Source organism: Bufo bufo, chromosome 1 (genome assembly GCF_905171765.1).
Source record: "Bufo bufo chromosome 1, aBufBuf1.1, whole genome shotgun sequence".
NCBI lineage: Eukaryota > Metazoa > Chordata > Amphibia > Anura > Bufonidae > Bufo > Bufo bufo.
Window position 1 is genome coordinate 474,885,898 of NC_053389.1, and position 26,043 is coordinate 474,911,940.

General features: G+C 40.5%; 1 protein-coding gene across 1 annotated transcript in view; it reads left to right on the forward strand.

The window, feature by feature from the left end:
• The window catches only part of WIF1 (WNT inhibitory factor 1), a 130,579-nt gene that overhangs the window by 55,838 nt on the left and 48,698 nt on the right, over nt 1-26,043 (forward strand). Inside the window, exons 4-5 of the mRNA XM_040409287.1 lie at nt 12,850-12,990; nt 22,002-22,097. Coding sequence (XP_040265221.1) covers nt 12,850-12,990; nt 22,002-22,097 — 237 coding nt within the window. The remainder of the gene's footprint in view (nt 1-12,849; nt 12,991-22,001; nt 22,098-26,043) is intronic.

Sequence of the window (26,043 nt, forward strand, 5' to 3'; positions counted from 1 at the left end):
TTTGGACACACCTTCTCATTCAAAGAGTTTTCTTTATTTTCATGACTATGAAAATTGTAGATTCACACTGAAGGCATCAAAACTATGAATTAACACATGTGGAATTATATACATAACAACAAGTGTGAAACAACTGAAAATATGTCATATTCTAGGTTCTTCAAAGTAGCCACCTTTTGCTTTGATTACTGCCTTGCACACTCTTGGCATTCTCTTGATGAGCTTCAAGAGGTAGTCCCCTGAAATGGTTTTCACTTCACAGGTGTGCCCTGTCAGGTTTAATAAGTGGGATTTCTTGCCTTATAAATGGGGTTGGGACCATCAGTTGCGTTGAGGAGAAGTCAGGTGGATACACAGCTGATAGTCCTACTGAATAGACTGTTAGAATTTGTATTATGGCAAGAAAAAAGCAGCTAAGTAAAGAAAAACGAGTGGCCATCATTACTTTAAGAAATGAAGGTCAGTCAGTCAGCCGAAAAATTGGGAAAACTTTGAAGTAAGGGCTATTTGACCATGAAGGAGAGTGATGGGGTGCTGCGCCAGATGACCTGGCCTCCACAGTCACCGGACCTGAACCCAATCGAGATGGTTTGGGGTGAGCTGGACCGCAGAGTGAAGGCAAAAGGGCCAACAAGTGCTAAGCATCTCTGGGAACTCCTTCAAGACTGTTGGAAGACCATTTCAGGGGACTACCTCTTGAAGCTCATCAAGAGAATGCCAAGAGTGTGCAAAGCAGTAACCAAAGCAAAAGGTGGCTACTTTGAAGAACCTAGAATATGACATATTTTCAGTTGTTTCACACTTATTTGTTATGTATATAATTCCACATGTGTTAATTCATAGTTTTGATGCCTTCATAGACAAGAAAATAAAGAAAACTCTTTGAATGAGAAGGTGTGTCCAAACTTTTGGTCTGTACTGTATATATATATATATATATATATATATATATACACACACACATTTCAGTGTATATAAAGTTAGATCCATATATGTTTGGACACTGATACACATTTAGTTTTTTTTATTATCTGTTTACTAAAATATATTCAAGTTATAGTTATAAAATGGACATGGTCATAAAGTCCAGAATTTTAGCTTTCATTTGAGGGTATCCACATTAAATCTAGATGAAGAGTTTAGGAGTTTCAGCTCCTTTACATGTGGCACTGCAGTCAAAGGAGCTCTCCATGCAAGTGAAACAAGCCCTACATCTGCGACAACAGAAAAAACCCATAAGAGAAATTGCTACACTATTAGGAGTGGCAAAATCTACAGTTTGGTACATCCTAAGAAAGAAAGAAAGCACTAGTGACCTCAACAATGCAAAAAAGACCTAGACGCCGACAGAAGTCAACAGTGGTGGATCATCGCAGAATAATTACCATGGTGAAGAGAAACCCCTTCACAACAGCCAACCAAGTGAACAACACTTTCCAGGATATAGGTGTATCAATATCCAAATCTACCATAAAGAGAAGACTGCATGAAAGTATATACAGAGGGTTCACTGCACGGTGCAAGCCACTCATAAGCCTCAAGAATAGGAAGGCTAGATTCGGCGTTGCTAAAAACCATCTTAAGAAACCAGCACACTTCTGGAAGAACATTCTTTGGACAGATGAAACCAAGATCAACCTCTACCAGAATGATGGAAAGAAAAAAGTATGGTGAAGGCATGGTACAACTCATGATCCAAAGCATACCACATCATCTATAAAACACGGCGGAGGCAGTGTGATGGCTTGGGCATGCATGGCTGTCAGTGGCACTGGGTTCCTAGTGTTTATTGATGATGTGACACAGGACAGAAGCAGCCGGATGAATTCTGGGGGTTTTAGAGACATACTGTGTGCTCAAATCCAGCCAAATGCAGCCAAACTGACTGGTTGGCGTTTCATAATACAGATGGACAATGACCAAAAAACATAAAGCCAAAGCAACCCAGGAGTTTACACAGCAAGGGTTAACAGCAAAAGGAATCTTAATATTTGTTACCCTGATTATGCAGTTTACAGAAACACCCAATTTATGTTCATAAACAGCTGTATTGGCGCATGGCAGGGTTCAGAAGGAAAGGAGAAACATATGGTTTTTGGAGAGCAGATTTTCTGGAATGGCTTTTGAGTTTTGTGTCATATTTGAAGGCACAGTAAGGCACCCCTACAGTAGAAACCGTCCAAAAGTGACTCCATTTTGGAAACTACACCGCTCAAATAACTCATTGAGGGGTTTACTGACCACTTTTACCTCAGAGGTGTTTCATAATATTTAGAAACACATTTTCACACTGTGAAAGGGAAAAATTCTATTTTTTACAAGAAAAATTTGCCAAAAAGCCCACATTTTTCACTTTAACAAGGGACAACAGGAGAAAATGCACCCCATAATTTTTTACCTATATTCTCCTGAATAAGGAGACAGTGGTTGTAAACTGCTGTTTGAGCAGGCCATAACTTTTTTATTTTTTTGTTGACTGAGCTGTGTGGGGGCTCATTTTTTGCGGGTTGAGCTTTCATTTTGTAATGGTACCATTTTTGGGTACATATGACTTTTTGATCACTTTTAATTAAATTTTTTATGAGATGAAGTGGCTAATATTGTAATTTTGCCAGTGTTTTTTTATTTTTCGTTTTTATGGGTTTCTCCATGTGGTATACTTGATAAGATGGTTGTATTCTGTTGGTTGATACGGTTCTGGGGATACCAAATTTATATTGTTTTATTCATGTTCTACCACTTTTATATCATAAAATCACTTTTTATTAAACTTTTTTTTTCACATCACCAAATCGAAGGCCCATAACTTTTAGATTTTTCCATCAATGTAGCTGCGTGAGAGCTAGTTTTTTTGCAGGACAGGCTGTCATTTTTATTGGTACAATATTGGGGTCTATATGGCTTTTTGAGTGCTTTTTATTAATTTTTTTTAGGAAGTGAAGCGGGCAAAAATTACATTTCTGTCAGTGTTTTTTCAGGGGCAGAAGCTTTAATCCAAGTGCTTTGCAGCTCTTGGATTAAAGAGGTGCCATAACATTTATATACATGCTATCTGCATGGGGTATGTGCAGATTGCACGTATATAGCCATATGGCCAGTCAGGAAGGGGTTCAAGCTGAAAGTCTCAACTTCAACTGCATCTGAATTGTTTTGTTCAAAATCCATTGTGGTAATGTACAGAACAAACATTTGAAAAATGTTGTCTCTGTCCAATTTATATATGGGCCTAACTGTATATGTATATACAGTCAGGTCCATAAATATTGGGACATTGACAAAATTGTAACATTTTTGGCTCTATACACCACCACAATGTATTTGAAATGAAACAAACAAGATGTGCTTTAACTGCAGACTGTCAGCTTTAATTTGAGGGTATTTACATCCAAATCAGGTGAACGGTGTAGGAATTACAACAGTTTGCATATGTGCCTCCCACTTGTTAAGGAACCAAAAGTAATGGGACAACTGACTTCTCAGCTGTTCCATGGCCAGGTGTGTGTTATTCCCTCATTATCCCAATTACAATGAGCAGATGAAAGGTCCAGAGTTCATTTCAAGTGTGCTATTTGCATTTGGAATCTTTTGCTGTCAACTCTTAAGATGAGATCCAAAGAGCTGTCACTATCAGTGAAGCAAGCCATCATTAGGCTGAAAAAAACAAAACAAACCCATCAGAGAGATAGCAAAAACATAAGGTGTGGCCAAAACAACTGTTAAGAACATTCTTAAAAAGAAGGAACGCACCGGTGAGCTCAGCAACACTGAAAGACCCAGAAGACCACGGAAAACAACTGTGGTGGATGACCGAAGAATTCTTTCCCTGGTGAAGAAAACACCCTTCACAACAGTTGGCCAGATCAAGAACACTCTCCAGGAGGTAGGTGTATGTGTGTCAAAGTCAACAATCAAGAGAAGACTTCACCAGAGTGAATACAGAGGGTTCACCACAAGATGTAAACCATTGGTGAGCCTCAAAAACAGGAAGGCCAGATTAGAGTTTGCCAAATGACATCTAAAAAAGCCTTCACAGTTCTGGAACAACATCCTATGGACAGATGAGACCAAGATCAACTTGTACCAGAGTGATGGGAAGAAAAGAGTATGGAGAAGGAAAGGAACTGCTCATGATCCTAAGCATACCACCACATCAGTGAAGCATGGTGGTGGTAGTGTCATGGCGTGGGCATGTACGGCTGCCAATGGAACTGGTTCTCTTGTATTTATTGATGATGTGACTGCTGACAAAAGCAGCAGAATGAATTCTGAAGTGTTTCGGGCAATATTATCTGCTCATATTCAGCCAAATGCTTCAGAACTCATTGGAAGGCGCTTCACAGTGCAGATGGACAATGACCCAAAGCATACTGCAAAAGCAACCAAAGAGTTTTTTAAGGGAAAGAAGTGGAATGTTATGCAATGGCCAAGTCAATCACCTGACCTGAATCCGATTGAGCATGCATTTCACTTGCTGAAGGCAAAACTGAAGGGAAAATGCCCCAAGAACAAGCCGGAACGGAAGACAGTTGCAGTAGAGGCCTGGCAGAGCATCACCAGGGATGAAACCCAGCGTCTGGTGATGTCTATGCGTTCCAGACTTCAGGCTGTAATTGACTGCAAAGGATTTGCAACCAAGTATTAAAAAGTGAAAGTTTGATTTATGATTATTTTTCTGTCCCATTACTTTTGGTTCCTTAACAAACAAGTGGGAGGCACATATGCAAACTGTTGTAATTCCTACAACGTTCACCTGATTTGGATGTAAATACCCTCAAATTAAAGCTGACTGTCTGCAGTTAAAGCACATCTTGTTCGTTTCATTTCAAATACATTGTGGTGGTGTATAGAGCCAAAAATGTTAGAATTGTGTTGATGTCCCAATATTTATGGACCTGACTGTAGTTCTATGGGAATCAATTCAGTATAACTTGTATTTCATTCATTCAAATTTCTGCTTATTCTGGGCTTTGAAGTCAAGGAGGAGGTCCTATCAGTGACTACCAGCCTGTTAATCACTGATAGGGCCGCCTCCTTGACTTCAAAGCCCAGAATGAGCAGGAATTGAAATGTACAATATAGAAGTTATACTGAATCTTTTCCCACAAAGCTATGTATCTATTTGCTCAGCTCCTTCTGCTCTATAATTTACCAGTGGCAGATTACACTGCATTGTCATGGTAACAGGTTCCCTTTAACAATAATATCCCTGGAACCTGGTCAGTAGTCCCCCATAACACATATGGTCCTGTGAAGTAGACATAGCAGTAGGGGTCCAATGTGAACATAAACATTTTTAGAGGTCTCCCCAATTGTAATAAGGCTGGAAACCACTGTTTTAGGACAGGACTTGCCATACATTGTCAGATAATTATTATTTATTATTAAAGGGTTTCTGTCACCAGAATTAACCCTATTAAACTAGCTGACATTAGCGATGTGCTAATATCAGCTGAACCTAACTAGCCTATTCCTACTTTTATCTATGCCCCAGTTACTCCAGAAATATAACTTTTATAATATGCTAATTAGTCTCTAGGTGCAGGGGGGGCATTGCCCCTGCTCCTAGAGGCTCCGTTCTTCCACCTCTGGCCACGCCCTGCTACATTAGATTGACAGGGCCAGGCAGCGTTGGTCTCCTACTACCGGCCCTGTCTGCCGTGTAAATCTCACACCTGCGCCGTCCCATTCAGTATTTGGCGCAGGCGCAGTGAGTGAAGGGCGCTCGCGGCTGCCGGCTTCCTCACTGCGCCTGCGGCGAATACTGAACAGCGCAAGATTTCCCCAGCGCACAGGGCCGGCAGTTGGAGGTGAAGGCTGCCTGGCCCTGTCAATCCAGTTTGGCAGGGCGTGGCCAGAGGTGGGAAAACTGAGCCTCTAGGAAAACTGCCCCCCCCCCCCCCCTGCACCTAGAGGCTAATTAGCATGTTATAAAAGATATATTTCTGGAGTAACAGGGGCATAGATAAAAGTAGGAATGGGCTAGTTAGGTTCAGCTGACATTAGCACATCGCTAATGTCAGCTAGTTTAATAGGGTTAATTCTGGTGACAGAAACCCTTTAAAGCGCCATTCATTCCATAGCGCTGTACATATGATAAGGGTATACATACATAATACAAACAATTGCACTAAGCATGAACAAGACGAGTTACAAACTGGTACAGAAGGAGAGAGGGCCCTGCCCGTGAGGGCTTACAGTCTACATGGTATGGGAAAAGGACACAGTAGGAGAGGGTAAAGCTGGTCATGGTGGTATAGAGTCAGCAAGGTCACTGGTTGTAGACTTGTCTGAAGAGGTGGGTTTTTAGGTTTCTTTTGAAGGATTCCACTGTAGGTGAGAGTCTGATATGTTGAGGTAGTGAGTTCCAGTATGTGGGGGATGCACGGGAGAAATCTTGGAGGCGATTGTGGGAAGAGGTAATAAGAGGAGAGGAGAACAGGAGGTCTTGTGAGGATTGGAGATTGCGTGTGGGGATGTATCGAGAAAGTAGCACAGAGATGTAAAGAGGCGACAGGTTGTGGACAGCCTTGTATGTATTTGTTAGTATTTTGAACTGAATTCGCTGGGCAATGGGGAGCCAGTGAAGGGATTGGCAGAGGGGAGAGGCAGAGGAGTAACAGGTTGAGAGGTGGATTAATCGGACAGCAGAGTTGAGGATAGATTGGAGGGGTGCGAGAGTGCTAGATGAAAGGCCTCAGAGGAGAATGTTGCAATAGTCTAGGCGGGAGATGATGAGGGCATGTACAAGCATTTTCGCAGACTCAAAGTTGAGGAAAGTGCGGATGTGGGAGATGTTTTTGAGTTGGAGGCGGCAGGTGGTGGAAAGTGCTTGGATGTGTGTTCAGAAGGAGATGTCAGAACCCAAGGTCACTCCAAGGCAGCGGTCTTGGTTGACCGGGGAGAGTGTGCAGCTGTTGATCGTGATAGATAGGTCTGTTAGGGGGCTGAGCAAGATGGGGGGGGGGGAAGATGATGAATTCTGTTTTATCCATGTTAAGTTTTCGAAAGCGAGAGGAGAAGAAGGAGGATATGGAAAACAGGCATTGTGGGATTCTGGATAGTATGGTGGTGATGTCTGGACCAGAGAGGTAGATTTGTGTGTCGTCAGCATAAAAGTGATACTGAAATCCATGGGACTCTATGAACTGTCACAGGCCAAAAGTGTAGATAGAGAAGAGCAGGGGTCCTAGGACAGAGCCTTGCGGGACACCAACAGAGAGGGAATGAGACGAGAAGGTGGTGTGAGATTTGGAGACGCTAAATGTCCGGTCTGTGAGGTATAATGTGATCCAGGAGAGGGCCAGGTCAGTGATGCCAAGAGATGAGAAAGTTTGTAACAAAAGGGAGTGGTCAACAGTGTCAAAGGCAGAGGACAGGTGAAGAAGGAGGAATGAGTAATTTTTTTTGTTTTGGCTGTTAGTAGGTCATTGGTGACTTTGGTAAGGGTAGTCTCAGTTGAGTGGTGGGGTCGGAAGCCAGATTGTAGCCGGTCAAAGAGGGAGAGGTGAGAGGACAGTTCAGAATGGGCATGTTGCTCAAGTAGCTTTGAGGCATATGGAAGAAGTGATATGGGGCGATAACTGGACAAAGAAGATGGGTCAAGTGAAGACTTTTTGAGCATGGGTGTAATAGTAGCATGTTTAAAACCAGAGGGGAAGACACCAGAGGTTAGTGATAGGTCGAAGAGATGAGTTAGGGCTTGGATAAACACTGTGGTGAGGTTAGGGATAAGGTGGGATGGGATTGGGTCAAGTGCACAGGTGGTGAGATGTGATCTGGAGAGTAGAGTGGAGAGTTTTTGTTCTATAATAGTGGAGAATCAGGTTTTGGGAGAAGAGGACCGAGCAGTTGTGTAGAGGGTCTGGGGAGACTATGCACTAAAGCTTTCTCTGATGTTGACTATCTTTTGTTTGAAATATGTGGCAAAGTCCTCAGCTGAGATGAGAGAAGAGGGTGGGGGCACTGGGGGGCGGAGAATGGAGTTAAAAGTGTTTAAAAGTTGTTTAGGGCTGTGGGACAGGGAAGATATGAGAGATGATAAGTAGGCCTGTTTTGCATCAGCGAGTGAGGATTTATAAATGAGGAGGGATTGCTTGTATGTGGTGAAGTGATCCATAGAATGGGATTTCTTTTATCGCCGCTCAACAGCCCTCGAAGTTTGTCTGAGTTTTTTGGTCAGGTTGGTGTGCCAGGGTTGTCTGTTTATTTTTCGGGTTTTGTTGTGTGTGAGGGGGGCAACAATGTCCAGAGCTGTACTTATTGTTGTGTTATACAGGGTTGTGGCAGTATCTGGGTCTTGGATGGAACAAATAGTAGACAGTGACAGAAGAGAATCAGAAAGAAAGCGAAGGTTAAGATGTTTAAGGTTCCTGCGGGAGTGTGTTAGTGTGTGGACAGAGGGAGCAGCAGAAGAGACTAGTGAAAGGAAGATGAGTAGGTTGTGGTCAGATAGGGGGAGAGGCGAATTAGAAAGCTTAGATAGGGAGCAGAGGCGGGTAAAGATAAGATCCAGAGTGTGACCATCTCTGTGGGCGGGAGCGAAAGACCACTGTGAGAGGCCGAGGGAGGAAGAGAGTGATAGGAGTTTAGAGGCAGCTGAGTGGCAGGTGTCAATAGTGATGTTGAAGTCACCCATGATGATAGTGGGGATGTCGTCAGAAAGAAAGATAATCTAGTTTCTTATTATTTTGCTATTGCAGATTTTCCAAATTTGTAGTAAATGAAGCATCATAGGTTGAGGAAATTCTATTAGTATTTAGCTTCCTATTCCACAACTATTATTTGCTTACCATACCTTCAATGTATTATTAAATGTAACATGCAATTAGCGTTTGTGTCTCAAGATGGCAGCATGGCAAGTGTGTGCTCCGCGCTCACAATCCACATTATACTAAGACCTGTTTTTAAGCTGATGTGCGGGTCCAATTCTCTGTAATCAGAAAATGACAGATGGACTATTTTGATCTGAACAAACAGGATGAGTTTTCAACCAGTGTGTTTAATGAAACATAGAGCCGTTCTATAAGAAACACGGCAGGAGAATGGGGGTTCCTGAAGCAACATTCCTGGGGAATTACAATCTTATTATAAGTGTGATTAATTTACACTTAAAAATAAAATGTACACAAGGTTTTTCATAGATTTTTTTTCTTTATTGCTAATAGTGGCTGATAGCTGTTAGTTTATGAGAAAATATGGTCCTTTTAGAAACAGAACATTTATTGACAAATTTAGTTAAACAGCAAAATTTTCAATTTTACTTTAACAGTTCCAATCTAATATTGCCGTACAATAAAGTTGAAACGTTTGCTTTATTAAAATCTATTTGCACATATGATTAAAAAAGCATATTTGTATACTTTAATTATTATTATTATTTTTACTTTTCCTAGTGAAATAAGTACCTAAAGTTCCCGTGCCTATCGCACTTTGCAATCCACACATCCCTGTGTACCGGTGTACATATTCTCCTGCGGTATTAGTGCTGCTCTTCTCAAGCCTGACATAGATGTGCCTGGAGGTGCTTAACCCCTTAGTGACCACCCATACGTGTTTTTACGGCGGTCACTAAGGGGCCTTAGGCTGGGCCGCCGCGTTTTTACGGCGGCACAGTTTAAGCGCCGCGCGGCTCCCCCGTGCAGCGGGGAGCGCGGACCTGGCTCTCACATGAGAGCCGGGTCCCTGCTCTAACAGCCCGGAACGGCAGGAGTGCCGATCCGGGCTGTTTAACCCTTTACATGCCGGGCGCAATGGCGCCCGCTGCATGTAAAGTGGTGACAGAGGGAGCGGACTCCATCTGTCTCCCATCAGCACCCCGAAAATGCGATCGCGGGGTGCTGATGTGCTGGGAAGCTTACCTTGCTTCCGATGAGGGCCCGAGTCTGTCTTCAGTTACTTCCAGCAGGCTGTGCCTCTCTGGCGCAGCCTGCTGGTCAATGTTCGAATAGCATTGCTATTGAAATGCAATGCATTATAGAGATAATGCATTACATTTTAAAAGCAATCAAAATACTGTATATTATAGTCCCCTTGTGGGACTATTAAGTAGTAAAAAAAATATAAAAAAAATACACATTTATTAAATAAAAAAAATTCCATAAAATAAAAAAATATGCCTTTTTTTCCATTGAAAATACAATTTTCAATGAAAAAAATTGCAAAAAGAAAATATCCCCCATATGTTTGTTATTGCCGCGTCCGTAACGACCGGGACTACATAAATATTACATAAATTATCCCCTATGGTGAACGCCGTAAAAAATAAAAAATAAAAAAAGACAGACTTTCTAATTTATTCTTAGTTTCCACCGAAAAAAAACATAATAACAAGCGATCAAAAAGCGGCATTTACTCCAAAATCATACCCATGAAAAATACAAGTCGTCTTTCAAAAATCAAGCCCTCACACAATTCCATATAAAAAAATTAAAAAAAGTTATGGGTCTTGTGAAGTGGCAATGCAAAATAATTTTTTGGGTTAATAAAAGGTGTTTTATTGCAAAAAAAGTAGTAAAACGTAAACAAAATTATAAGTATTTAGTATCACTGTAATCGTACTGACCCAGAGAATAAAGATATTATGTTATTTGTACCGAAAAAATGAACGCCAAAAAATGTATAATGTAAAAACGCAGTGGCAGTATTGCTATTTTTCCCCATCTCCCTCCCAGAAAGAGTTAATAAAAGTTAATCAGAAAGTTATGTGTACCCCAAAATGGCGCCATTAAAAACTACAACTTGTCCCGTAAAAAACAAGCCCTCATAAAGCTATATAGATGAAAAAATAAAAAAGTTATAGCTCTTGGAACGAGACCATAAAAAAAGGAAGAAAAACGCTTGGTCATAAAGGCCCAAACAGGCTTGGTCACTAAGGGATTAAAGACTGTGACCTTTGGAAGTGTTTGACGTGTTACCTTTGCCGGCTCCCTGGTGAATTCCTTAGCATTTGAAGCTTTAGCAGAGCGGGCACATGCAGGAGCGAGAGATGTTATGGAGCACTGCATACCACATCAGTACAGGCTATCACTACAGCTGAGCAAGCATAGGGAAGTAGCTCCATAGCACATTGCTCTCCTGCCTGTACTTGCTCTGATAAAGCTTCAAATGCTAAGGATTTCAACAGGAAGCAGGCAGAGTTGATGGGTCAGACACCTCCTAAAGTTATGCTTACAGTCTTTAAACACTTCCTGACACATCTATGTTAGGCTTGAGGATAGTAGTGCTGGTACAGGCAGTGGCGTGCCTAATTTGTTTGGCACCCAATGTAAATCCTTTCTCTGGTACCCGCCCCCATACTTTAAAACGTTGTGCCCCCTCACAGTAGTAATGGCCTCATTGCTCCCCTTCACAGTAGTTATGCCCACATTGTACCCTTTCACAGTAGCTATGTCCTACATGCATCCCTTCACAGTAGTTATGCCCACATTGTGCCCACCTCACAGTAGTTATGCCCACACTGTGCTCCTTCATAGTACTGTAGTTATGTCCTCATTGCGTCCCTTCACAGTAGGTATACTCACATTGTGCCCCCTCATATTAGTTATCCCTTCATTGTGCCCCCTTCACAGTAGTTATGCCCACATTGTGTTCCCCTCACAGTAGTAATGCCCTCTCCGTCCTCCCTTCAGGGTAGTTATGCTATCACTGTGCCCCCTCACAGTAGATATGCCCTCTCTGTTCCCCCATAACAGTTGTTATGCCCCCCTCACAGTAGTTTTGCACTCCTCTCTGTGCTCCCTTCAGAGTAGTTATGCCCTCATTGTTCCCCCCTCACAGTAGTTATGCCCTCTCTATGCCCCCTCAAAGTAGTTAAGCCTTCTCTGTGCCCTCTTCACAGTAGTTATGCCCTCATTGTTCCCCCTTCACAGTAGTTATGACCTCTCTGTGACCCCTTCAGAGTAGTTATGCCGTCACTGTGTCCCCATAACAGTTGTTATGCCCCTTCACAGTAGTAATGCCCTCTCTGTGCCCCTTCATAGTAGTAATGCCCTCTATGTGCACCTCAGTGTTAATAAATAAAAAAAACTGTAACATAGTAACTTCTCATCTTGTCCCATTCCTGATGATGAGATCCAGCACTCCCCTGCAGGCACAGATCAGGCTGCAGTACTGTGTGGGAAGAATGCACAGGCTGATTCTCGGCTTCCTCGTACACAGGCCGGCAGTGTGATCTGTGCCTGCAGGAGGGAAGGACTGACTCAAAAGGGGTTTTCTGGTTGGTATCAACATCCTTTAAAATAATAATTCATGAAAGTAATTTTGTAATTTATATTTAGTTTAACTTTATTGCTTCTATCTTTCGTTTGGGGCTGTGGTCACATGACTATGCCCATGCAGCTCTTTATTTCCTGTGATGTTATGTCCATGGGTATGTCATTGATAGGGGAGTGTCTATGTAACTAGCTGGTGGGAGGAGCTATGAACCATCTGAGTGCTGTTAGGAGCGGTCCTGGAACTGCAGCAGAGAAAGGAGAAGTGCATCATTGGTTTGGTTGGATACGGTGAAAAGAAGTGCTACAGATAGGATGTAACAAACCAGAATGACTTGTCTACCCAGTGAAAATAGGTCAGGAGAGTCTAATTTAAAAAAAAGCTTTGAGAGATGTACATGAGGTAAGCAACTACATGAGCATACCTGTTAAACACCATAGTATTCCAGGAAAACCTAACACCAGACATAGCCAGCCACATATATGTATGACATTGTGCCTGTGTAAGCAATGAGTGGACCATGGTGGTTGCTGGAACACTGCTGTCCCTTCATTTGGCTGATCAAAACCCCCATAAATAACTTTAGCTTATTCATTTTAGCACATAGGGTCTTTGATCATTAATGATATTCTTCTTCAGTTATCCAGGTTGGATTTCCTTGCCTTGGTAATCAAGATGGAGTGGCAGCATTTGAGGTTAATATTATTGTAATGAATTCAGAAGGCAATGTGATTCTCCAGACACCGCAAAATGCCATCTTCTTTAAAACATGTCAGCAAGGTAAGTGGAAAAATACGTGATTTACATTAACTAAACTATAGTAAAATCATCTTAAAACACCTTTCTATAGTGAGCAAATGTTTAGCTCAAAAGCCTTTCAGGATTTAGGTTATTTATTTTTTCATGTGAAGGAATACGCTCTACTGAAACAAATGAGACATTGTGCTGTCCAAGAATATAAGTAAATAGCTAAGAACACATCTCGAGTACAAAGATTGTAACCTAAATACTAGACATGTAAAGAAAGGAGGAATAGATGGATATATGACATGGAGGTGTTCCTCGCCAGTCATTTAACATAATTCAGAATGATGTCAGTTTTGAGTTAGCTTCACACCTCGATTAAAGGGGTGGTCCCACGGCAAACACTTCTGATGAGTGGCAGTCCAACCACTGGGGCTGGGGTCCTGTGTTCCTCCTTTTCAATGGAGTGGCACTGGCAATCACGCTATTCCATTCAGATCTATGGTTCTGCTGGAGATAGCCAAGTGCTTGACTATATCCGTCTGTACCATAGAGTTGAATAGAACGGTAGCATGCATAAACATCACTCTATTTAAATGCGACAAAACAAGAAACCTGTTCTTGTGATCGGTGGGGACCCCCAGCGGTCGGACCCCTGCCAATCAGACACATCCTCTATCCTGTGGTTAGGGAATAAGGGAGATATTTATCAAACTGGTGTAAAGTAGAACTGACTTAGTTGCCCATCACAACCAAGTAGATTCCACCTTTCATTTTGCAAAGGAGCTGTGAAAAATAAAATATGGAATCTGATTGGTTACGATGGGCAACTAAGCCAGTTTTACTTTACACCAGTTTGATAAATCTCCCCCTATGTGTTTATAATTGGACAGCCCCTTTAAAATTTCAGTTTTTCTGCTTCTATGATAGAGTGCTGTATATTTTCTATGATGGACACCAACTGCACCTGATGGACCCTATTGACTTAAAATGGATCTGTTACATGCCTATCCATTTGAGGAGAAAAATAACATAATGTTGACCTAGTTTTCCTGTCAAATATATGATGGAATATGATCAGAGTATTTTCTCCATTCTTATTATTGTGTTCACTTAATGTACCCATTTCATCATGTAAGGGATTACCAGAGGTTACCAAATTCTGTCTTTGAAGATGTCTTAGAATTACTGAATGAGCAGCCACTAGTAACCACTTTGTTACAACAATGCTACAATTGTGAGATATTGTCTTTATTTCATTATAATGGCACCCCCTGGTGTTTAACCACTTACCGATCGCCCATTGACTATAAACGTCCTGGGCGGTTGGGTTTCTCTCTGAATGGACGTTCTGGAACGTCTTTTCAGACATGGCAGCTGCACGATTAGCGGGGGGCCATTGTCAGTGACAGCAGGGCACCCCAGAGAGAAGGCAGGGGACTGTTCCTGGGGTGTCCCTAGATCACTGTATACGAGCTGTTGGGTCTTCCATAGACCTTGATCAGCCCTGCACTGAGGCTGTACAGCATTGTATTCTGCTGTACAGCGTCTCTGGGGGGGGGGGGGGGGTGTATTTCCACTGTAACTGGGGCTACTATATCAGCCCCAGTTACAGGAAAAATCAATAGTAAAAAATAAAAAATGAAGTTAAATGTCCCCCAGAGGTTTTGTATGACCTTATGGAGGACACAAAGTGTAAAAAAACAAAAACAAAAAAAAGTCTTTTGAAAAAAAATAACAAAAGTTTCAAATTTTAAAAATAAATTTCCCCCCAAATCTGTTATTTAAAAAATGTTTAAAAAATAGAAGAAAAAAATGAAATAGACATATTTGGTATCCGCAACGACCGGCTCTATAATAATATCATATGATATACTCCATCAGGTGAACAATAAATAAATAAACCTTGCGCCAAAACAGATTTTTTTGTGAGCTTACCTCCCAAAAAACATAATGTTGATCAATCAAAAAGTCATATGTACCCCAAAATGGTAGCAATAAAAGTCTCACCTCATCCCTCTAAAAATGAGCCCCCACACAAGACCATAGCCAGAAAAAAATAAAATATATGGCTCCATGAAAATTGCAACACAAAAACAAGATTTTCTTTTCTAAAAATGCTCTTAATGTGTAAAATGTAAAAAAATTAATAAATAAAATAGACATATTTGGTATCGCTGCATCTCTAACAATTGGCTCTACAAAAATATCACATGATCTACCCCATCAAGTGAACGGTTTAAAAAAAAACCTAATAAAAATTATGCCAAAACTGTTTTTTTTTAGTCAACTCACCTCACAAAAAACATTATCAGTTAATCAAAAAGTCGTATGTACCCCAAAATGGTAGCAATAAAAATGTCGCCTCGTCCCGCAAAAAACAACCCCTTACACAAGACTATAGCCAGAAAAAAATGAAGAAAGTATGGCTCTAAAAAAATGGCAACACAAAAACATAATTTTTTTTCTAAAAATGTTTTTATTGTGTAAAATGTAAAATAAAATAAAAAACTAGACATTTTTGGTATTGTTGCTTCCATAATGAATGGATCTATAAAAATATCACATGATCTACTATCAAGTGAACAGTGTAAAAAAAAAAATAGAAAAATGACACCAAACAGCTTTTTTTGTGACTTCACCTCCCAAAAATGAGATAGAAAGCAACCATAAAGCCAAATGTACCCTAAAATGCTGCCAACAAAAACTACAGCTTGTCTCACACAAAATAACCCCTCACGCAGCTTGTTTAACAAAAAATAAAAAAAGTTTGGAACACGCAAGAACACTGTTACTACTCCTATACTGAATTACAGGAAAAATTCCTTTTAAATCACTCACAACACATATTCGCCTACTTTCAGCTCAGGAGTTTCCTATATAATAGAATCCACCGTGACCCAAAAGCGACATTATCTCTGAATAGGTTCAATCATATGATAGGGCAAGGTAACACTAAAAAGTCACTGTCTGAGCTTTATCAGGAGATTAGAGAAGGTAAACAAAAACCTCTTGCCGAAACTCTTTTTTCATCTTGGAAAAGAGATTTCCCTAATATCGAGGTGCAACAAATAATATTGCAGGGCTGGGAGAAGGTGAGAAAGGTGGCATTTAATGAGGGTGGGAGAGAAACGCCATTCCGATTGATCCAGAATCAAAACAGAATAACTTGTTGCCAGAAATGCCATCTTGATAGATCTGACATGGTTCATGGGATTTTGTCCTGCCCTGAAACAACGAAATTCTGGAAATTAATAAAAAGCCAAATCAAAAAGTATTTAAAAATGTCCATTCCTAATACCCCTGAACTTATTCTGTTTCATGCCCCCCCAGAACATGGGCACATACATCCAATTGTTCACATAATTATCCTGGCGGCCAAATGATGCCTATTCAATAATTGGCTCCAATCATGTGTGCCCTCAGCAAATGAAGTATTCCAACATATTGTGCTTTGACTTGGAAAAGGTGGAGGCTGATACCCTTAGGGGTAAACACATTAATTCATTTTTCAAGAGGTGGGAAGGATTTATTCAAATAGTCTATTCAGATGCAGAACTGAGGGAACTAATGAAACCTTTTCTATCTTCGGAATGGTATTTAAAGATAAAAACTGCAGGGACCCTAGGGAGACTTTTAATTGATTGAGGTTTAACGGCTAGTACGATTTGTTATATGGAGAGACATATAAGGTTACGGGGAGGGATGTTATTGGTTTGCTCTGGTTGCAGAATTGGTCCTTATTAATATTTTGAACATGTATACATTAGGCTACATGCACACAACCGTGCCGTTTTTTGCGGTCTGCAAACCGTGGATCCTCAAAAAACGGAAGCCGCGCGTGTGCGGAACAGAATGGGCGGCCATTGATATAACTGCCTATTCTTGTCCGTTTTGCGGACAAGAATAGGACATGTTATATTTTTTTGAAGTGAATGGGTCTGCATCCGAGCCGCCAAAACGGCGGCTCGGATGCGGACCCAAACAACGGCCGTGTGCATGAGGCCTTACTGTAATATTTTTATGGTATTCACTATACTACTGCTCTGTGCATTTATATACATAATTAGTATTGTTTCAAATGTGACATATATCATGCCTGTCAAATCTCTTTGTTTTTGGGATATAATTACAAAAAATTCCAATAAAGATTATATATAAAAAAAAGTTATTGCTTTTAAAAACCATGACAAAAAATTTCATGTTAGAAAATCCAGATGCTGCTCCTTCCCTTCTGAGCCCTGATGTGTCCCCAAATAACAGTTTACGACCACAATTGTGGCGTTACTGTATTCAGGAAAAAGTGGGTAGCAAATTGGGGGGGGATATTTTACTGTTATCTTTTGTGAAAAAGAAAGTTTGGGCCTAAAGCACCATTTTCTTGTAAAAATAAAAAATGTAATTTTTGTTTTTCACACCCAAGTATAAAAAATTATATGAAACATCTGTTGAGTGAAGTGCTCGCTACACCCCTTAAAAATTCCATGGGTGGTGTAGTTTACAAAATGTGGTCACTTTTTGGGAGTTTTCACTGTGGGGTTACCTCAGGGCCTCTTCAAATGCAACATGGCGCCCAAAGACCATTCCAGAAAAATCTGCCCTCCAAAAACCATATGGTGCTCCTTTTCTTCTGCGCCCTGCCATGTGCCCATACAGCGGTATATGGCCACATATAGGGTGTTTCTGCAAACTGCAAAATCAGGGTAATAAATATTGAGGTTCGTTTTGTTGTTAACCCTTGATGTGTTCCAGGAAAAAATGTATTAACCCCTTAAGGACTCAGCCCTATTTCACCTTAAGGACTTGGCCGTTTTTTGCAAATCTGACCTGTGTCACTTTAAGTGGTGATAACTTTAAAACGCTTTGACTTATCCAGGCCATTCTGAAATTGTTTTTTTGGCACATATTGTACTTCATGACACTGGTAAAATGAAGTAAAAAAAATTCATTTTTATTTATAAAAAAATACCAAATTTACCAAAAATTTGTAAAGAATTGCAAATTTCCAAGTTTCAATTTCTCTACTTTTATAATACATAGTAATACCTCCAAAAATAGTTATTAAATTACATTCCCCATTTTGGGGGATGTTACAAGGCTTAGAAGTTTAGAAGAAAATCTTGAAATTTTTCAGAAATTTTCAAAAACCCACTTTTTAGGGACCAGTTCAGGTCTGAAGTCACTTTGTGAGGCTTACATAATAGAAACCACCCAAAAATGACCCCATTTTAGAAACTACACCCCTCAAGGTATTAAAAACTGATTTTACAAACTTTTTTAACCCTTTAGGTGTTGCACAAGAGTTATTGGCAAATGGAGATGAAATTTGAGAATTTAAATTTTTTGGCAAATTTTCCATTTTAATCCATTTTTTCCAGTAACAAAGCAAGGGTTAACAGCCAAACAAAATGCTATATTTATTGCCCCGATTCTTTAGTTTGCAGAAACACCCCATATGTGGCCGTAAACTACTGTACGGGCACACAGTAGGGCGTAGAGGGAAAGGTGCGCCGTATGGTTTTTGGAAGCCAGATTTTGCTGGACTGTTTTTTTGACACCATGTCCCATTTGAAGCCCCCCTGATGCACCCCTAGAGTAGAAACTCCATAAAAGTGACCCCATCTAAGAAAGTACACCCCTCAAGGTATTCAAAACAGATTTTACAAACTTTGTTAACCCTTTAGGTGTTGCACAAGATTTAATGGAAAATAGAGATACAATTTCAAAATTTCACTTTTTTGGCAGATTTTCCATTTTAATTTTTTTTTTCCAGTTACAAAGCAAGGGTTAACAGCCAAACAAAACTCATTATTTATGGCCCTGATTCTGTAGTTTACAGAAACACTCCATATGTGGTCGTAAACTGCTGTACGGGCACACGGCAGGGCGCAGAAGGAAAGGAATGCCATACGGTTTTTGGAAGGCAGATTTTGCTACACTGTTTTTTTGGACACCATGTCCCATTTAAAGCCCCCCTGATGCACCCCTAGAGTAGAAACTCCAAAAAAAGTGACCCCATTTTAGAAACTACGGGATAGGGTGGAAGTTTTGTTGGTACTAGTTTAGGGTACATATGATTTTTGGTTGCTCTATATTACACTTTTTGTGAGGCAAGGTAACAAGAAATAGCTTTTTTGGCACCGTTTTTTTTTGTTATTTACAACATTCATCTGACAGGTTAGATCATGTTGTATTTTTATAGAGCAGGTTGTCACGGACGCGGCAATACCTAATATGTATACAATTTTTTTTATTTATGTAAGTTTTACACAATGATTTCATTTTTGAAACAAAAAAAATCATGTTTTAGTGTCTCCATAGTCTGAGAGCCATAGTTTTTTCAGTTTTTGGGTGATTATCTTAGGTAGGGTCTCATTTTTTGTGGGATGAGATGACGGTTTAATTGGCACTATTTTGGGGTGCATATGACTTTTTGATCGCTTGCTATTACACTTTTTGTGACATAAGATGACAAAAAATTGCTTTTTTTTACACCGGTTTTATTTTTATTTTTTTACGGTGTTCACCTGAGGGGTTAGGTGATATTTTTATAGAGCCAGTCGATACGGACGCGGAGATACCTAATATGTATACTTTTTTTTTTATTTATGTAAGTTTTACACAATGATTTCGTTTTTGAAACAAAATAAATCATGTTTTAGTGTTTCCATAGTATAAGAGCCATAGTTTTTTCAGTTTTTGGGCGATTATCTTGGGTAGGGTATGATTTTTGCGGGATGAGATGACGGTTTGATTGGTACTATTTTGGCGTACATGCGACTTTTTTGATCACTTTTATTACTTTTTTTGGGAAGTAAGGTGGGCAAAATTTAAATTTCCTCATAGTTTTAATTTTTTTATTTTTATGGCGTTCACTGTGCGGGGAAAGTAACATGACCATTTTATAGATAAGGTCGTTACGGATGCGGCGATACCTAATATGTGTAGTGTGTTTTATTTTTTTTATTTTTATTCCGTGATAAATGTGTTTTTTTTATCTTAGCTTTTTTCCCTTTTTTTTTTTGTGACCCAGACCCACTTGGTTCTTGAAGATCCAGTGGGTCTGATGTCTGTATAATACAGTACAGTACACTATATAGGGTATTGTACTGTACTTTACTTACACTTTGTCTGAACAGATCTATGCCTTTAGTACAGATCTGTTCAGCACCATGGACAGCAGGATGCCTGAGAAGGCGTCCTGTTGCCATGGGAACCTTCCCCGTCTGCTCAGTTGTGGCCACAACTTCGCAGACGGGGAAGGGTAAGGAGGGGGGCTCCCTCCCTCTGTCACCCCATCCTGTCGGGGGGCTGCAAAGGCACAGCAGCCCCCCAATGGGAGAGAGAGGGAGCTCCCGACTGTTAACCTCTGCTATTCCATATGGAAAGGGTTAAACGGCTGACATCGCATCACAGATGTCAGCCGTTTATACCAGAGTGTCAGCAATGTGCTGACACTCTGGTATAACCACTGGCCACCAATGATTATTCAAGAGGAGGCGGGCGGGGGATCGCGATCCCGCCTGCCGCACCGCCCGCCTCCCGCACTGCCCGCACCGCCTGCAACACCCCCCCTGCACCACCCGCCGCCATAAAATCATTCAGGGGGGGTGAAAAAAACTTTATATGGGGCATTTTAAAGTTTGATCCCCGCGGTCCATCAGAATCGGCAGAAAGCGCAGCAAACCGCAGGTCTGAATTGACCTGCGGTTTGCTGCGATCGCCGATACGGGGGGGGTCACAAGACCCCCCCCCCTCCCCGGCGTTGTGACAGGATGTCGGCTGAATGATTTCAGCCGGCATCCTGTTCGGATTAACCCCCGCAGCGCCGCAATCTCATTTTAAACTCATGACGTACCGGTACGTCATGGGTCCCTAAGGGCAAACATGCCATATGGGTACGTCATGCGTCCCTAAGGGATTAAAATGGAAGATCTGCAAAAAAATTGACATTTAGAAATTTCACCTCTATTTTTCTTTAATTCCTGTGGAATACCTAAAGGGTTAACAACATTTCTAAAACCAGTTTTGAATAGTTTGAGGGGTGTCATTTCTAAAATGGCATCATTTATGGGTTGATTATATTATGTGACCCCCATTTAGTGACTTAAGAACTGAACTGGTCCTTAAAAAAGTTGACTTTGGAAATTTTCTTAAAAATTAAAAAAATTGCTTCTAAAATTCTAAACCTTCTAACGTCCTAAAAAAATTAAATTACATTACTAAAATGATGCCAACATAAAGTAGACATATGGTGAATGTTAATTAATAAAATGTTTCATCGCTTCACTTATCCCTTCACTTACTATCGCTGAATTGCATTTTTTTTCCAATTCCACCCCATTGAAATTTTTTTCTCACTTCCCACTACATCCTATGCATTATTAAATGGTGTCATTAGAAAGTACAACTTGTCCTGCAAAAAACAAGCCCTCATATGGCTATGTGAATGGAAAAATATAAAAATGATGGCTATGGGAAAAATGAAAACACAGAAAATCCTCTGGGACTCAAGGGGTTAATACACATTGCTGATTTTTCACTATATTGGATTTGGTTGCGATCTCTTTATTGTTAGAAATACAATTTTTTCTGAATCAGATACGAAAATCAGATACAAAATTGAAGCAAATGGCGTTTTCTTACAAACAAAACCTGAAAAAAATTGTGCATGAAAGAGGACTTAGGGCGGGTTCGCATCACCGATTTTTCAGTTGTTCTGCTCTGTTAGAGAAGTGCTGGATAGGGCACGTAACTGACCTGAACTGAGCTAAACGGACTCCGTTGACTACAGTAGAATCAGTTCAGTTTCTGTTTGGTATCCAGTTTTTTATTTTCTTACTGGAAAGACTTCCATGCAGGATATTTTTGTCAGATCTTTTTAACGGACTCTAAGACCAAGGCCTCGAGCGGCGCCTCCAATGCAGATGTGAACTTACCCTTAGAGAACTGATTTACAGTTTCAGAATTATACTAACCCTTGATTAAATCCTATTTGATTTTAAGATCACTTTTTATTCTCTAATATTTATCTTTTGTTTATCAAGCAAAATGTCCCGGTGGATGTAGAAATGGAGGCTTCTGTAATGAGAGACATGTTTGTGAGTGTCCAGATGGGTTCTACGGACCACACTGTGAAAAAGGTAAAACTTTCTCTGATCAGACTATAAAAGAAAAAATATAATCTAAACCATAAATTGCACGAAGAATAGTCTTGATTTATGTAGCCTCATTCCACAGTTCCCATATTAGCCTTCGATGAAGTTCTGCCGTTCTGAATGTCTGCTGTTAGTAGTTAGGTTCACATTAGTGTGTTGGACAAAAAATATAAACTTAGGGGTCCTTTGATTGATCTGTTTCATTTATTTTATCTTAACTTACTTTTGGTCATGTAAACCTACGAGTGCAAAATAACAAGACAATGTAAAATAATGTATACAGTCGTGGCCAAAAGTTTTGAGAATTACATAAATATTGGAAATTGGAAAAGTTGCTGCTTAAGTTTTTATAATAACAATTTGCATATACTCCAGAATGTTATGAAGAGTGATCAGATGAATTGCATAGTCCTTCTTTGCCATGAAAATGAACTTAATCCCCAAAAAAAAACTTTCTACTGCATTTCATTGCTGTCATTAAACGACCTGCTGAGATCATTTCAGTAATCGTCTTGTTAACTCAGGTGAGAATGTTGACGACTCGAGCACAAGGCTGGAGATCATTATGTCAGGCTGATTGGGTTAAAATGGCAGACTTGACATGTTAAAAGGAGGGTGATGCTTGAAATCATTGTTCTTCCATTGTTAACCATGGTGACCTGCAAAGAAACGCGTGCAGCCATCATTGCGTGGCATAAAAATGGCTTCACAGGCATTGCACCTCAATCAACAATTTATAGGATCATCAAGAACTTCAAGGAAAGAGGTTCAATTCTTGTTAAGAAGGCTTCAGGGCGTCCAAGAAAGTCCAGCAAGCGCCAGGATCGTATCCTAAAGAGGATTCAGCTGCGGGATCGGAGTGCAGAGCTTGCTCAGGAATGGCAGCAGGCAGGTGTGAGCGCATCTGCACGCACAGTGAGGCGAAGACTTTTGGAAGATGGCCTGGTGTCAAGAAGGGCAGCAAAGAAGCCACTTCTCTCCAAAAAAAACATCAGGGACAGATGGATCTTCTACAGAAAGTATGGTGAAGGTGGTGACTGCTGAGGACTGGGGCAAAGTCATATTCTCCGATGAAGCCTCTTTCCAATTGTTTGGGGCATCTGGAAAAAGGCTTGTCCGGAGAAGAAAAGGTGAGCGCTACCATCAGTCCTGTGTCATGCCAACAGTAAATCATCCTGAGACCATTCATGTGTGGGATTGCTTCTCATCCAAGGGAGTGGGCTCACTCACAATTTTGCCCAAAAACACAGCCATGAATAAAGAATGGTACCAAAACACCCTCCAACAGCAACTTCTTCCAACAATCCAACAACAGTTTGGTGAAGAACAATGCATTTTCCAGCACGATGGAGCACCGTGCCATAAGGCAAAAGTGATAACTAAGTGGCTCGGGGACCAAAACGTTGACATTTTGGGTCCATGGCCTGGAAAATCCCCAGATCTTAATCCCATTGAGAACTTGTGGTCAATCCTCAAGAGGTGGGTGGACAAACGAAAACCCACTAATTCTGACAAACTCCAAGAAGTGATTATGAAAGAATGGGTTGCTATCAGTCAGGAATTGGCCCAGAAGTTGATTGAGAGCATGCCCAGTCGAATTGCAGAGGTCCTGAAAAAGAAGGGCCAACACTGCAAATACTGACTCTTTGGATAAATGTCATGTAATTGTCGATAAAAGCCTTTGAAACGTATGAAGTATGTGTAATTATATTTCACTACATCACAGAAACAACTGAAACAAAGATCTAAAAGCAGTTTAGCAGCAAACTTTGTGAAAACTAATATTTGTGTCATTCTCAAAACTTTTGGTCACGACTGTACACAGCAACACCCACCAAAACATATTGTATATTGAAATAATTGGTTTGGTACTAACGTGTCTTGTGTGTGTAAGCAGGAATCTTGATACATAGGCTGCCAGAGCAGTGGATGATTAATCAGGTCCAGGGACATCTCTATTAAGCCCTGTTGGGGGACTGAAATAATGAGTTACTGTTCTTATAAGTGCACCATTTTCTAAATGCCTGACCCTGCTGTTATAAGTAGTGGTTGGGTTTTTAGGCCATTCTATTAAAGAGGTTGTGCCACATTTCCCTGCTAAACCCCACACCAGTCCCAAGAATGGGGGTCCCATTGCCCACGTCAAACATGTGGCCTGCTGCTTCATTCATTCTCTGCGGGACTGCCAGGGCTAGCAGAGTGCAGCACTCTGTTAATCCCCTAGAGAATGAATCCCCTATCCTGTGAATAGGAGATAACTTTTAAGCTTGGCATGACCCCTTTAAAGGTTACATTTTAACATAGTCTTCCCTGTTTGGCATTCTTTTGACATAGAGCTTGGTGAGTGTACAGTGATGGAACTTGAGGTGGTTCATATGAAAAATATTGTATGCATCAAACAGCCAGTTGGTTTGGGTTACCTGTATACAGATAAAGAATATCTGCATAAAATAAGCTATTATGAGCAGAATAGTATTACCAGACCGATATAAGTCTATAGGGCTGTAATGTACTTTCTCATGCCTCTGATTTCACACAGAGGCATACAGAGTTTTTTCAGATTCCATAAACCCCACAAAAAATGTATCCATATTCTATCAGATGTATGCACAAAGGTATTGTAGAAGAATATTGCCATATTTGATGTTATATGGAAGACTATGTAGTGACACAGAATGCCTATGGCTGCAACATATAGGGCCACAGGCACTCAATGCCACTCCTTACAAACTCAGTGCATTAGTACCTATGGTGACCAGGTCATTAAATACTTTTAATAATAACTGCTTTTTTTACTGTTTCCCTATATTGTAGCACTTGGGTAAATTCGATGCTTTCCAGTATCATATCAACATAGCTATACTACTGATTTTGACCTTTCTATGTGGCTAACATTATAATATATTACAATCAATTATGATTTTGTTCAGCCATCATTCCAGACTTCGATATTTCTGTCTGTATGATTTTATATATACTTTTAGTGTGCTCACTCCTGTTTTGTATTTGGTGTTTGCAAATATGCACACTGAGTGCCTGAAGCCGTCTTTTATAATGCTGCCAACATTTGTAAAAATATCCTCACAGCTCTCTGCCTATGCATATGGCAGTATAATTGCAACAGCTTATTGTAAATCTTTATATGGACTGATGGACATCTGATTATTTTAGCTCCATAGATAATGTTATCCCTTTTGCAATATTACAGAATAGACTGCAGAATGGATGGCGTTCCAGCTCTGATACATTCATTTTTATTATTTTTAATTCCTCCTGAGGAAACAAACTGGATTAGATTAAAATATGGCTCCACAGTTATCCCCAGATGGCACCACTTAATTCTTTGAAGATTGGCACACGCATGAATGAGTTATAACAGACCGAAGCTCAGGGCCTTTTACAACCCTGCTGCAAATTTAGACATGTACAGGGCAGGAGCTCAAACAGTATTTATTGCCAGCAGCTTTGCAGGCATCAAGCATGGTTCAGACATGATCAACCATGCTCCATATTCACAAAAGTGGGGTACAGATGAGCAAGTTTGGTACAAGTATCACATAGCATACATCCACCAAAAATCAACAACTGGGGTATTAGTAGGCACATAAACTTTGTTTGGCCATACACATTAAAGCGTACCTGAGTTTAAAAAAAAAAATTACATAATGGCTGTATATTATTCACTGTTTCAACTGCACAGCTAGATGCATTTCACTCAGAATCAGAGGGTGTCTCATTTCTGCCAGCACTGTACTACTGTGTTATCATTTACCTAACGTCCCACTATGTTTGTTTTCATCTCCTGAGCTCACAGAACAGATAAGGAGGGATAAATCACACTTACAGAATGTACATGCATCCACTTCCTCTCAACTGTCTTCTGTGTCTCTGTTTCCAGGGACGGATCTTACCTGAAAACAGGCAGTGGACT